Source organism: Ammospiza caudacuta, chromosome 3 (assembly GCF_027887145.1).
Source record: "Ammospiza caudacuta isolate bAmmCau1 chromosome 3, bAmmCau1.pri, whole genome shotgun sequence".
NCBI lineage: Eukaryota > Metazoa > Chordata > Aves > Passeriformes > Passerellidae > Ammospiza > Ammospiza caudacuta.
In genome coordinates, this window is record NC_080595.1 from 21,704,780 (window position 1) to 21,718,399 (window position 13,620).

At 41.9% G+C, this 13,620-nt stretch overlaps 1 protein-coding gene across 1 annotated transcript in view; it reads right to left on the bottom strand.

Moving 5' to 3' along the window:
• MIA3 (MIA SH3 domain ER export factor 3) overlaps positions 1 to 11,477 on the bottom strand; it is a 27,696-nt gene extending 16,219 nt beyond the window's left edge. The window contains exons 1-4 of the mRNA XM_058802779.1: positions 11,302 to 11,477; positions 10,475 to 10,608; positions 5,392 to 5,478; positions 886 to 3,805 (exon numbers count right to left, since the gene is read on the bottom strand). Of these exons, the coding sequence (XP_058658762.1) occupies positions 886 to 3,805; positions 5,392 to 5,478; positions 10,475 to 10,608; positions 11,302 to 11,458 (3,298 nt within the window). The 5' untranslated portion in view covers positions 11,459 to 11,477. The remainder of the gene's footprint in view (positions 1 to 885; positions 3,806 to 5,391; positions 5,479 to 10,474; positions 10,609 to 11,301) is intronic.
• Positions 11,478 to 13,620: the final 2,143 nt, after the last annotated feature.

Below are 13,620 nucleotides of genomic sequence, written 5' to 3' on the forward strand. Positions count from 1 at the left end.
ATTAAGCACTGAGCTAATGTGTATTACTTACTCACAGCTACCTTCAGTGAAATGCTGCATGTAACCAAGCTTTCTTGACACTTTTAAAAGTGTCAAGCTTGTGTATTGCTTCCAGTATATTCTCAATCAACTTTCAGTAACATCTAATTAAATGTCTGTATGAAATTCATGCAAGATATCAACCACTGATCTTGCAGTGAAACACTGCAAGGTGAAATATTTGCATCATTTGTGACCTTATCAAAAATCGCATACTTAACATGTACTACTGTAAGAGGAGCCTGACTAAAAGTGTATCTTAACATCTTGCACACTAATAGAAAACCCAGTAAGTTTGCAAAAGACTCTACCTCTGGTTCTTGCCCAATCAAAAGATGTTTGTTTGTTATTGCTACTTATGCACTCTTTTATGAATGTGGGCAAAAATATGATTATAAGGACATATGAGACTTTAGGTGCCTGCATTTAGTACCTGCGTTAATCACCAGATCTCTCACAATCAGGTGATGCAGGGGGAAAAAAAGCCCTCCACAAAATTCTGCAGATTAGTGTATGTGAATCCCTGTTTCTTAAGGAGATACAGACTTGTCCTGAGTGGCTCCTTACGACCATATCCATGCATGAATCTCAATTATCTTACACAGAACTCAGTCCATAAGAACAGGTGGGATGAACTCAATATCTTACCTTAGGATTTGTCCCTGAGCCACTCTCATCACAATGCTAAAAATATGCATTAAAAATAAGCAAAATCCCAGGTTATTGCACAAGACCTCTTTAGATTCTACTCGCTCACCCTCTTCTTAAAGTTTCTCTGTGTTAGTGTTCCTTGAGACAGGGTTTTACTTCCATTTCATCTATTTATTAACTGGTTTAACATCCTACCTTGAATGTGCAGCTGGTCATCTTCCTGTTCTGGAGGAGAAGCAAGTGGGACACTCTCACCAGCAGATGAATATTTACTTCTTAATGAATATATTAACTCTTGAATATCATCCATCAATGCACTCTCCTCATCATACAAATCCATCTCCTTCACCACCTCCTCCTTATTTTCTGCTGCCCTGGAATCCAGAACTTTTCCTACAACATCCATAATGCTCGATTCTGAAAACTCCAGTATCTCATCCAGAGCTTTCTCAATATCTTCGTTATTGTGGCTCGACTTCTGAGCAAGCTCCATCTCCACTTTCATGTCATGGAACATGGCTTCAACCCTTACTACGTGCTGGAGCCCAAGGTACTTCTGTAGGCGCATCACGCGCTTTTCATCCAGGAACTCTCTCATTATTGAGAGCCGCTTCACAGACTCACTGAAGTCTGTTACCATGTCACTGGTGGCTTCTGAGCTGTCTGCAGGGCTGGGGACAGATGCAGATTGCTGGTGGTCATTTCTTGTTTGCCCTAAATTTTGCACCTCCTTTGAGTCTTTATGTAAAATGTCCTCTGGGAGACGATCTGTCCTTTGGTCAAGGTCATTGCTCTCTTCTGTGTGAGGAGATGGGAAATTATGTTCATCCACAGCTGATGGTTCCTCAGGTTCAGAAAAATCCTTGTCAGCTTCCATGACATGTTGCATCTCATCCAATTTAGCATCTTTTCTTACTGATACGTCAACTTGTTTGTTCCAAATCGCGCTTGCATTTTGCATGCTGATTGTTTTATCCTCCTTAGGGAATGAGTTTGTTTCCTCTCCTGTTCTGTAAGTAGGATTTGGGGTTCCTGAAACAGCTTCACTGAGTCCTTCTAATTCAGGATTTGTATTTTCACCACCTAGTGTATTACCCTGGGCATTTGCAGCCCTTGCTTGTGACAACTTTGCACTTGCTGCATTCTCATCTTCCAGCAGCTCATCATCCACTTGTTTCAGATCAGGGTCATCTTCAGCATGTGGCTCTTCAGACTGCAATTCTGCTCTTTGTGTTGTTTCTTTAGCTAAATCTTTGCCAAGATTTCTGTCTGAGCCTGCATGCTCAGGATGAGCAGTTCCTTGACGAGTAAGATTATCTGTATTAGTGTTCTGCGTGGCGCTTTTTGATTTTTCTTCAGGGGAATTTTTCTTGGCACTTTCTTTAAACACTAGCATCTTGCCAGGATTTCTTGACAGTTTTTCATTCACATCTGCCTCTGAATACTCAGTCTCATTTTCCCATGGCCTAGGTTGCTCAACAGCTCCACTATAGCTTGGGTCTCCTTCCTCTGGAGGGGTTTCTTTCAGCTTTCTCTTTATTTCCAGTTCTTTGTTAGAAGAGGCAGGATTTTTATTTTCATGATCAATTTTCCCTACTTGTTTTAAATCTTCTTCATGTTTGAGAAGTTGTTTTTCCACAACGGGCATTTCATGCTCCACTTTCTGTCTCAAGAGGTCAATATCCCCTAGGTCATTTTGAGATGCATTTTTTACTTCCTCCACTGGTTTGGCTGAAACATCAACTGGAGGCTTGTTCTCAGCTTCTCCCTTCTCCATTGTTTTCTCCCATGGTCTTTTGTACTTTAAATCACTTTCCAAGGACTCCTCCGAGGTATTGTCCTCAAACTGTTTCTCACTTTTCTCTATTGAAGCAAGTGGAACTCTTTCAGGACTTTTATTGATATCATCATCAAATGGTTCTGAAGCATCTTCCTTGTTTTTAAGAAATGATTTGGACTCCGGAGCACTGCCTGGACTAGGCAAAGCGTGAGGCACAGCTATACCTTTCAGTGCTGCAGAATGTGACTCTGTTCCATCAGTGAGCTGCTCTTCCAACTGTTCCGTTTTGTTGGCCTTTTCTTTTGAATCCATACCACCTGTACCCACAGGTTCCTTTCCAAGGAGTTGTTTGGAGAGATCCTCAGGCTGAGTTGTTGCTGGTGCTTCTCTTTTACCAATTAGCACAACCTCCTCCCGTTTCTCTTCTGTTTGTTTAGATTCAGACCTGTCTACACTGCCACCTGAGTTCCTGCTTCTACTGAAGGCATCCTTAAGAATTAATGCATCTGAATCACATTCCTCCCCATTGTCTCTTTGGTTATTTAGCTTTGTAGCACCCTTTGCATCTTCATCGGGTTTGTGATATTGTGACTCCACGTCATTGTTTCCATCATCTTCTAAATCCACAGGGGATGTAATTTCATCCTCTGCCATAAAAGACAGCAAAGGGATTTCTGCAGACTGATCTGCAAACTCTGGCTCCTCCTCTTCATTGTGAGGATTAATGCTCAAATCTTCATTTAAATCATCTTCCAGTGACGTTACAAGGCGAGTCACTTCATCATCTGATACAATAGCATCAGCAGTTGAGCCAAATTTTGTTTCTAAGTTCACAGAGAGTTCTCTGTTTAAAAGTGTATAGGCATTGACTTCATTCTCTTGGTCAAGTTGGCTGGTTTCACCCTGAGGAATACTAGTGTTTTTGGTATTTTCACTTTCTAGCCCTTTTAATTTTCCATGTAGCATTCCTTTCAAGTGCTCATGTGCAATTTGATCTCCCTGAGAGTTTTCTTTGTGACTACTGACACTGGAGTCTCCCCCAGTATTTTCAGTTCCTTCTGTATGAGAATTGTCAACTTTGTCTGTCAAGACAAGGTTTTCCTCTTCATCGCTTCGCTCAAGATTGTCTGTCTCCAAAGCGCCAAGGGACTTTCCTCTATCAGTCTGTTCTGCCTCCTTATCCTTCTCAATTCCTTCAGCTGGTTTTGTCCCTGGATCACTCAAATCAGTTTCCCCTTCATTTGCTATTGTATCTTGCAATGACTTCAGAAGTTCATCCACATTATAATTATCAAAGTCATCCCTTCCTCCATCAAAGCAAACAAAGTCTGTTTCCTGAAATGAAAAACAACATGCAGTCAAAAAATATTATTTCCTTTATAGCAGTAATGAGACCAAAAACATTTACCTACTTAAAGAGAGATGCAGCAGCGAAGTAAATTATGTTTATCACATAGAATTAACCCTTTGACTCCTTAACCAAAGCTCCATTTGAAATCAGTGGAGGTTTTGCCCAAGGACTCATAAAAAAACCTAAATAAAGAGGTTTTGCAGGAACAAAGTGTAAGGCAGCAATGGAGGTGGCAGTTTTACACTACACTCATCACGACATGTACTGAATGAAGAACAAGCCTATTGCTGAATGCCAGTGAACAGAAGAACACAAATGTAGCTAAGCTCGTGTGTCACAACCTCTATTAACAGGTGTCCCCTTAAAGGACCAAGTCCTCCAAGCAGGAGCTCCCTGTCTGTCATGCAGTTTCTGAAAAATAAATAGAAGCAGTGTGAGACACAATTTCATAGAACCATAGAATGGCCTTGGGTTGAAAAGGGTTAAAAGGTCACCAACTCCCTGCCATGGGCAGGGACATCTTCCACTAGACCAGGTAGCTCAGAGCTCCATCCATCCTGCCCATGAACACTTCCAGGGACGGGGCATCCACAATTTCTCTGGGCAACTTCTTTCAGTACCTCTAAAGAATTTCTTCCTAATATCTAATCCAAACCTGCTCTCTTTAAATTTGAAGCCATTCCCCCTTGTAGTACTGTCACTACATACTCTTATAAGAAGTCCCTCTCCATCTTTCTTGTAGGCTCCCTTCAAGTACTGGAAGACTGCAATTAGGTCTCTCTGGAGCCTTCTCTTTTCCAGGCTAAACAATCCCACATCTCTCAGCCTTTCCTCATAGGAAAGGTGCTCCATCCTTCAAATCACCTTGGTGGCCTCCTCTGGACTCATTCCAAGAGGCTGATGTCCTTCCTGTGCTGGGGACCCCAGAGCTGGATGCAACACTGCAGGTGGGGTCTTACCAGAGCAGAGAGGCAGAATACCCTCCCTTGCCATGCTACCTTGGATGCAGGATTCACTCGGCTTTCTGTGCTGCAAGCACACCGAAAGCTACAGCCTCAAAAAGGCTTTACTGACACAACTCTGGAGTTGCTGCTATTAGTGCATGAAAGCCAGTCATGTGTGAAAGGGTTGCAGGACCAATTCCAGAATCAAAGGGCTGAGTGTACCCAGTTTTGTTTGCTTCTGACAGTACTTTAAACTTGGAAAGTTTGGGAAAAGAAGCCATTTTGATTACACACCAGAAGGCCTATGTACTAGCCAGCTATCAGGATGCATAGAGTTCAATGCAAACAGATTTCTTTAGAAGAAAACCATAACATTTGAGGAAAGAAAGGTCAACACCCACATTTTGGGCTGATGCTTTCACACCTATCCACATACAGAGCTGCACAAAGATTCTACCCCCCATGCATACATGTGTACCTTTGCAAGTATGTAGCTGCTTACTAACAAAAAGTTACTAAAAATCACTAGTATTCCAAATTTCTTTCTTGGGAATTTTACTGAATGCCGAGGTAAGAAACAGTAAAACCCCCAACTGAAGAAGAAAAACAGAACAAGTAAGACTTACATCTGTTGGTAATTCTAGCTCCTCACTGGAATAGTTATGATTTATTTCAAGTAAATCCTTTGGAAAATATCCAAAATCACTTCCAACCTGCAAAAGAACAAACATGAATGAAAAACAGTAAAGAAGGTTTAGAAATGACATGACTATGTAAAAAATTGCAGGCACCATTAGCAAATATGTTGAACTGACTCTCAAGTATTCTAAATGAAGTTTAACACAGTGAATAAAAGAAGACCAGTGATGCTTTGTTTATGCCAGAGTTTTCACTGAGGTTTCACATTTCACAACCTTGTGAAGCTGGTTTAAGTTTCACAGTTCATGTTTTAAAGCCTGACTTATAACAAATTATTACGAGAGTTGGGAATAAATCCCAGGCCTTCTGACTCAATTGCTTTAACTGGTATTGTGCAGGCACCAGAAGCACCACACACACCTCAAGGATTTTCTCAAGTAGCAAGCAGAAGAGGATCTTTGACTAATAAGATTTACATCCACGCACAATATTATAGCCCAAAATACGCTCACCTTGTAACTTATGGAAAAAAAATTCTTAAAGCAGATTTTAGGGAAATGCAAAATTGCATCATTTTAAAATGCAGAATTAATAATTTAAAAACCTGTCTGGAAAATATACCTCCTCCTCTATGAAAGCATTGTTTCTCTTCAGTGCCTGACACAAGCAAAAAAATCAGTCACAGAATGGTGATTTTCAATGTGCTAAGGCAAGGCAAACAGTGGAAGACAAGAATCTCTTTTATCACTCACCAGATATGATCTACACAGAGTAATGTTCACACTTAAGAGTTCTGAGAACGGCTGTCAAGAAGCCAATATTAATAGAATGCAATCACTACCCTGATTAGATAATTGAGGTAATTAGAGTCTGGTGGAAACACCTAGAAAGGTACAAAGTTCCTAGACAACCTAAATATCTGGAAAATAAAAGTGGTATTAAAAAAAAAGAAAAATAAAAGAAGAAATTAGTACCTAGTAAATAATATGTACTTCTCATTCAGATCTTACCTTGCATAGTTGATATCTCTGAAGTTAGTTACATATGTATTAAGAAATCCCACACTGTTCCCTCTCCACCTTTTGTAAATACATATTGCTCTCTTACTGAAAACAGATCATGTATGCATGATTATTATTGGGAATTATGTTTACTATTGAGAATTACCAATGGGAATGGGAAATTAATTTAGACAAGTCACATCAAAAGCTTGTCTTTGTGTAGTACACTAGAGTTTAATTGTAAATTGGCTTATTTTTCTCTCTAAACTTCAACTCTAGTTTTTAATTATCTTACTGAAAACAAAAGTTAGAGCTTCAAAGCCTCCTTACAGACTAATATCTGTAACAACCATTATAATCAGGGATCACAGTGTGAAACTCCTTTATTGCAATCCAAGCTGCTGACCATTCATGTTCTCTGTAGTGACCCAGTTTGCCACTTCTGTGGTTTATAAGCCATATGGGATCTGCCTGCCCAAAATTTCATCTGCTTCTCTCCTTACAAGTCCTCTCTTATAAGGGAAAAAAAATGCCTCATTGTGCAAATAAAACAAACATTCATTCTCTTACAGACATGACAGAGGAAAGGGATATCCCAAGTGTATAAGGGAGAAATAACCACTCTCTTCCTGGCTAAAAAGTTGTGCATGGACAAAACACGTGGCATGGCTGTGTGTACAACATCTGCCTCCCCTGGTGCCCACATGTCACAGGCAGCTGCTGCAGATTCACTGACCAAGAAGCCACACTCTCACATCATCTATCAGAAAACAGACAGCTGGGGAAGATGATGTTCAAATCTTTTTAATTTTAAAGCCCACATCCCTAAAGCACAGGTAACTAAAACTTCGGAACACAGGGCAAAGAAGAGCTGGTTTGCACCTGCTGAGCATTGGCAGCGTTAAGAAAACACAGTATTGCCCTGACCCTCTGAGTTCTCCAGAAATATTGTCTTCCTGTTTTACTTAATTTTATCCATCCTGTCTTCTTTTCTTCTAACCTATATACAAGATTTGAAAACAAACAAACAAAAACAAAACAAAAAACAACACAAAGAAGACACAATCTGCAGTTAAGTCTATTTCTTGTAATATGAGGCCAGAAATGTTTTTTTTCAACCTTGAATCAAAAGTATTAAGTTCATCCCCTTGCCATAAGACAAAATAACAACCTTAAAGTGTCTTTGACAAAATGTTTTGTGAAAAGGAGCAGGTTTTTCTTTGAATGATCTGAAGTACTTTTGGAGTTTTGAACCCTGCTAAAGTGAGGGCAGAACACAGGAAAAATGCACAGGAGTCTATACAACAACTTGATGGTATAAGCAACGCAACATTGATACTGAAGAGGAGACTGATTTACAGCAGAACACTGTGCAGAGGACAAGAGCACCTGATATGCTCTATCTCTTGGCTTTGGGGGAAAAAATCAAGCATTTTCCTGCAACTGATGTATTAATGAAATTCATAACATAAAATGACTATTAAATAATGGTCATAGAGTATTTTCCAAGCATTTGGCTTTGCTTTACTATTGAGGTTTAGAGAGCTCTGCTAAAAACTACAGGCCATATAATGCACAGTATACATATTACAGCTGAGTTCCAGAATTTTGTCACATGTAAAATATCCAGTGAACATAGTGTGTGCTCTGTAAGCAATTTAGTATTCATGACTGGCATCACAAAATAAAGGAACTATTTTGTCAAAATACAATGTGTTTGCTGGCACAAGGAAAAAAAAAAATCAGCAATGACTCGAAAAGGGTGGAGTGAATTAGAAAACCAAAGGCAAATAAAGCCTAGTCCCAACTGCTATAGATTTTTCAGCCTTGGTGAAAGGCTCCTTTTCTTATCAGGTCATCTCCCTTCAGGTCAGAAATACTATTGTATTTCTCATGGCTCCTTCACATTGATTTTGGAATTAGAATCTGTATTTACAACTTGTTTAAAATAAGCCCCAGGTTGCATTAGTTGAAGCTTCTCATACACATATTCCCCTAACCTCTGCTCACAACTGACAATAAGAACTCCAGTAAGCCCTTGATTTCAGAGCTTCTATTCTGCCCTAATAAATCCTCTCACAAAAAAACTTTGGAGAATGGAAAAAGGCAGCATGTTATATGGATGGGATCAAATAATGCACACAAAGCCCACATGAAGTCACGCAATGAGATCCCAAAAGGGCCATGGCAGAAGGAAGTATGCCTTCCATGGCATTGGAATTCTTTTGATGGCAGACCTCACTGGGTAGCCTGGTTTTAATTAGCAAGCAGCAGCTTGCCCCTGGCTCCAAGACTTCACACAGCAGGCATGGCTGGCCTGCATAAATCAAGCTGCCCAGCCAAACCTGGCATGAGAAATCAGGCTGCCCAGCCAAATCTGACACAGAAAGTCACGGTACAGGAGAGACCCCAGCGCTGTATGTGAGTCAGGGGCAGCTGTGCCAGTGCCCTACTCAAAATGGAAAGGCAGGCACCTCTGACCCCGCTGCAGTGCTTCCACGCTGGTTGTTGCAGTGTTATGATTAAAGCAGCAGCAGTCAATCCAAGAGGGATAAAAGAAAAAAAGGTTATAGCTACCAACCAAAAGGAATCAGTCTGGCAGCACTGCCCTAAAAGGAGCATGGAAAATCGTGTAACACGGTTGAAAAATTACAACACATAAAATGGAGCTTGGGAATTCTTTCCAACCTGCCAACTGCAGCTTTTACTTTAAACTCAAAGCAAACATCCTTTTAACTTGGAGACACACCTAACTGTTGCATGAGCTGCCTATCGGTGAATAATTAAACTGAATATTAACTCAGCAATTACCTTAACCTGCTGTCTGATCTTGCAGCCTACATTATGCCTTGTTAGAGGATGCAAAATTGGCCCCATGCTGCTACTCTGCATCTCAAGAACTGGCAGCCCTGGAAACCTGTACCAACTAATTACCCAGATTATTTATGGTACAGTACATGTCAGAAGGGAATTACCAGCATGATAGAATTATTAACTCTTCTTTAACCACGTGCTGCAGTTTTTCTGTTCACTTCTGTATCGTTTTAATTGGATTCAGCTCCTACTGAGAGCTTGGCTGTCCACGCCCAGCCTGAAGTGGTTACAGACACAGATACATCCCGATTTTCACTAAACCACTGGCCCCACAGTCAACACCCAGGTGTGGTTTCAAGCACCCAAGACCACTGTCAAGACTGTTTATCCTTTGTAGAAAACTAGACTAAGAAAAGAGGTTGAAGTAAACAATTTAGACACTAAAAAGGATGTAAGGGAAACATGAGGAGGAAGCAACAGGGACTAGGTCTAAGCAACTTCTGGATTGCCAACACTTTCAAAGGAAGCCCAGAGAAACTGCTCTTCCTCCATGGTATCTCAGTTCTGCCTCTGCCAGGCAAATAAGGTGCTTATGAAAGTCGAGAGGAGCTTCCTATGAAGCAACTACAAGTATGGTGATGTTCCTTCCCCATTAGCAGAAGCCTCTCAGATTGTCCAAGGACGATGACTCAGACAAGGCCACTACTCTGCAAGATACAGCAGAGCTAAGAGACCTTTTAGAAATCAAATTTCCCCTAATCCTTTCTAGTTTTACTACTTATTTTTCCTCCAACTCTGTAAGCACCTTAGATAAAAAGGGGAAGAAGGCAGATGAATATTAGGATGAGAAGCACAATTAAATCATGCACATGCATTGATCTTTAGCAGGATTACAGAGTGCAGTATGAGACCACATCACGGGAAAACACAAGCACAGGCTTAAGCCTGCCTAAATGGGAAGGGAGGCTTAGCTTCCAGGTGGCCCTGTAGCCACCACCACTGACAGTGCTGCAATAGGAGGTTTTCAACACAAAGGCAGTTTTCTAACAGTTTTTAGACACATTAGAGTTACCAATTTTTCATAGCACTCAGGTTTGATCACACCTCATCCTATTTCCCACTGGCCTCATGACAAACCAGCATTCTCTGTGTTATTTAGCCATGTTCAAAACTCCAAGCATTCTCTTAGAAGGCAAAACAAATGAGAACCGATTACCAAGAAGAGCAAACAGAAGAAATGCTCTACAGTACTTACGCTTCCAGCCCAAAGCTCAGTGGATTCTCCTATTAGTTTATAATATACATACACTGCTTCTCCTTTCTTAAAATTTACAAAACGACAATCCGGACCTTTAAAATCCCGCACGGCCTTCCCTCGGCACATTAACACTGTCCAAAGAAAACAAAGAGAAGAGTATTACTTTAAAAATAATTTACATGAAAAATGTCTTTGCTAACTGGCAGTAAACAAGACCTCGCATGCATCACTTTGCTATTTTCCAGACTGGGTCAAGAGATAAGAAAGTAAATTGAAAGTATAACTAAGAAATTAATAAATTAATAAAACTATAACTAAATTGAAAGTATAACTAAGAAATTTTTAGCTGTAACTAACACAAACAAACAAGCCAAGTTATAACCAAAAAAAGAAAAAAAAGGCAAGTTATAGCTAAAAAAGTAAAGCAAGCACTCTAGTCAAGACAAGGGTTTGACAAAGCGCGGGAGAACTATACTTCAGGTGTGAGCTATGAAGCTTATCATTAATGTTAAATCAGAAAGACGACATCTGTGTCCCAGCGAACCGGTCCTGAAATTATTCCAGAGAACACCCAGAGAGCGGGTTTATCCTGAGAGGGCTCTGCAGGGGGGGTGGAGGTGGGAACCACACAGGGAGCAGCGAGGATCGGAAAACTTGGCCGAGTAGAGAGGGAAGGCGCGCGTGGGCGTCGCGTTCCCGTTTTTTCGATTCTCCCCAATTTCCGTGCCAGAGCCGGCGGAAGGAAGGAGCTTAGGGAAGAGCCTCCAGGAGGCATCTTCGCCCACAACTCCCTCGCCGGGGCCGTGCCCGCCGCCCCCACTCACTGCTGCACTCGAGGTCGGCGCAGCGCTTGCGCTCGGCGAAGCGGCGGCCCAGGTCGGCCGCGGCGGCGGCGCAGCGCGGGCTCGGAGGCGGCGGCGGCAGCAGCAGCAGCAGCAGGGCGAGCAGCAGCCGGGGCTCCGGCGGCGAGGCTGCAGCCATGTCGGCGAGCGCCGCGGAGGGAGGGAGCCGGGTTGGGAAGGAGGGAATAGACACGTCAGCAGCGGCAGCGGGAGGGCGATGTGGCGGGGGAGGGACAAGCCCAGCCCCGCCGCCGCCGCCGCAGGAGGAGGGTAGCGCAGGGACTCTCCCTCACTCCCTGCTGGTGGCAGGATCCCGATCCCGAGGAGGCAGCGCTCCTGACTGCTGCGCCGAGCAGGAGTCCGGCTACCTTTCCCGCTTCGCAGGCCAGAAAATAAGGAAGGGCGTGCCCCTTATTTGTGCGGGTTTCTCCAGATGAGGATCGCAGGAGTAACAAGAACCTATAGAAAGGTTATAGCTGCCGCCCTGTAAGGACACGACACATCCGAACAAGCACTTGACTGCTCTCCCTCCTGCCCCGCCGAGCAGTTCTTCTCTCTCCTGGGGAGAAGCAGCCGCCACTTTCTCGGTGACTTCCGACAGTTTGAGGTTACACCTGCGGTGCGGCGGACGGAGGAGCTCATTCAGCCGTGATCCCACTGGGGAAAGTGCAGGGTTTCACAGCGAGCAGACGAAAGCGCAACATTCCCTGACAGGCCTATCCTTGTCCTTCTGTAGCTGCAGCTTCCACTTAATGGTACATTTTAAGTGTTGAGTGTTTGCAAGCCGAGATATGTGGATATGTGCTGCTTACAAGTATGCCTGCATTTACCATTGCCTTTTCTTCACATCCATCACCTTAATATTGCCTTACAGATCTAAAATGGCAAAATGACAGCAGAAGTCTCAATGCAGATGAACAAAACTTCTCTCTTTTCCTTTTCAGACCCATGTTATTTGTTCAGCACAGTAGCCTGAGTAGACAAAAAGAATGAAAGATGCAGGTAAGAAAGGACAGGTGACATAAGGGAATCCTCTTGCTGGTGAATCAAATGACTACATTTTTTGTATTTTTTTTCTACATCTCAGAGCAAATTCTGAAGCTGCTCCCAACATGAATAGGCACTCACAGAACTGATAGTCAAGGTAAATTTTTTTTTGTGCTAGTCAAAGCAGCTGAGGGTTTTTTCCAAGAGCTGTAAAGAGCCCTTTTAAATGCTACATCTCAAGACTTAGCAATTACTGTTGCTAATTGCATGTGTTCCTCTTGCATCCTCATGCCTATTGATTTTTGCTCCAGACTCTCATTCCCACAGTCGCAAGGCCTTAGATCCAGGCTTAGTTACTGCTGTGTAATCTCTGAAAAATATGTGTTTCATTTTCAGCCCCCACCTAGAGCAGTTTAATATTTTAATCACACTATGAAAAAGTATCAAGGTAGAAACAGGTGTTGGTACCTCTTTGCCCAGCATCCCACAGACACCCTGGCATTTCTTACAGTCCTTTGTATCGCCAGGAACCACATGCTACAGGAATGCAATGATTCATTCACCCAGTGCTCATGTGTGTTCTTCAGGCTTAGAGCACTATAGCAGCTGTAGCCCTCCTGCAATTTTGTTGACATTTTTGTGTTTCACATTTTAGAGAATGAGGTGATACCTATTTGCCATCACTGATGTTGGCTGATTAAAAGCTCTTAGGAAAGCCTAACTCAGAAAATCTAGAAGTTTGTCAACTCAGAAAATCTAGAAGTTTGTCAACTCAGAAAATCTAGAAGTTTGTCACAATTTACAATATAGAAGCAAATTCAATCAAGTCACATTTTAGGATAATTGTATGAGTGAAAGATAAGCATTCTTTCCTCAACATTAATATTTCCTGTTGTGTAATGCTCACAGTATTAGGTTCAATTTCTTGTGAAGAAAGAGCTGTTTGGTTATTTTCCAACAATATAATTTATCAAGCTTATCTTTATAAAAGACCAAGATAAAAGGTAGTGGTGGCCGTGGTTGTAAAGACAAGGGCAAGAAAGGGAAATGTGAAGAAAAACAAAATCACATACTTCTTGTATAAGTCGCTGCCTTTATTGTACAATAATGAGCACCCTGAAGTTGATACATATACACAAGTTTACCACTGCAACTGTCAAGTATTTCCTACAATTTCAAATATTTCAGGGTAATAAGGTAGCCACTTATTAACATACCTAGCTTTCCTCAAGGTGTGAAAGAAAATAAAAATACTTCAGTTAGTTCAATTAAGATATTTCAGGCAAAATTTTCTTCCAGTTTTCAACCCCAATC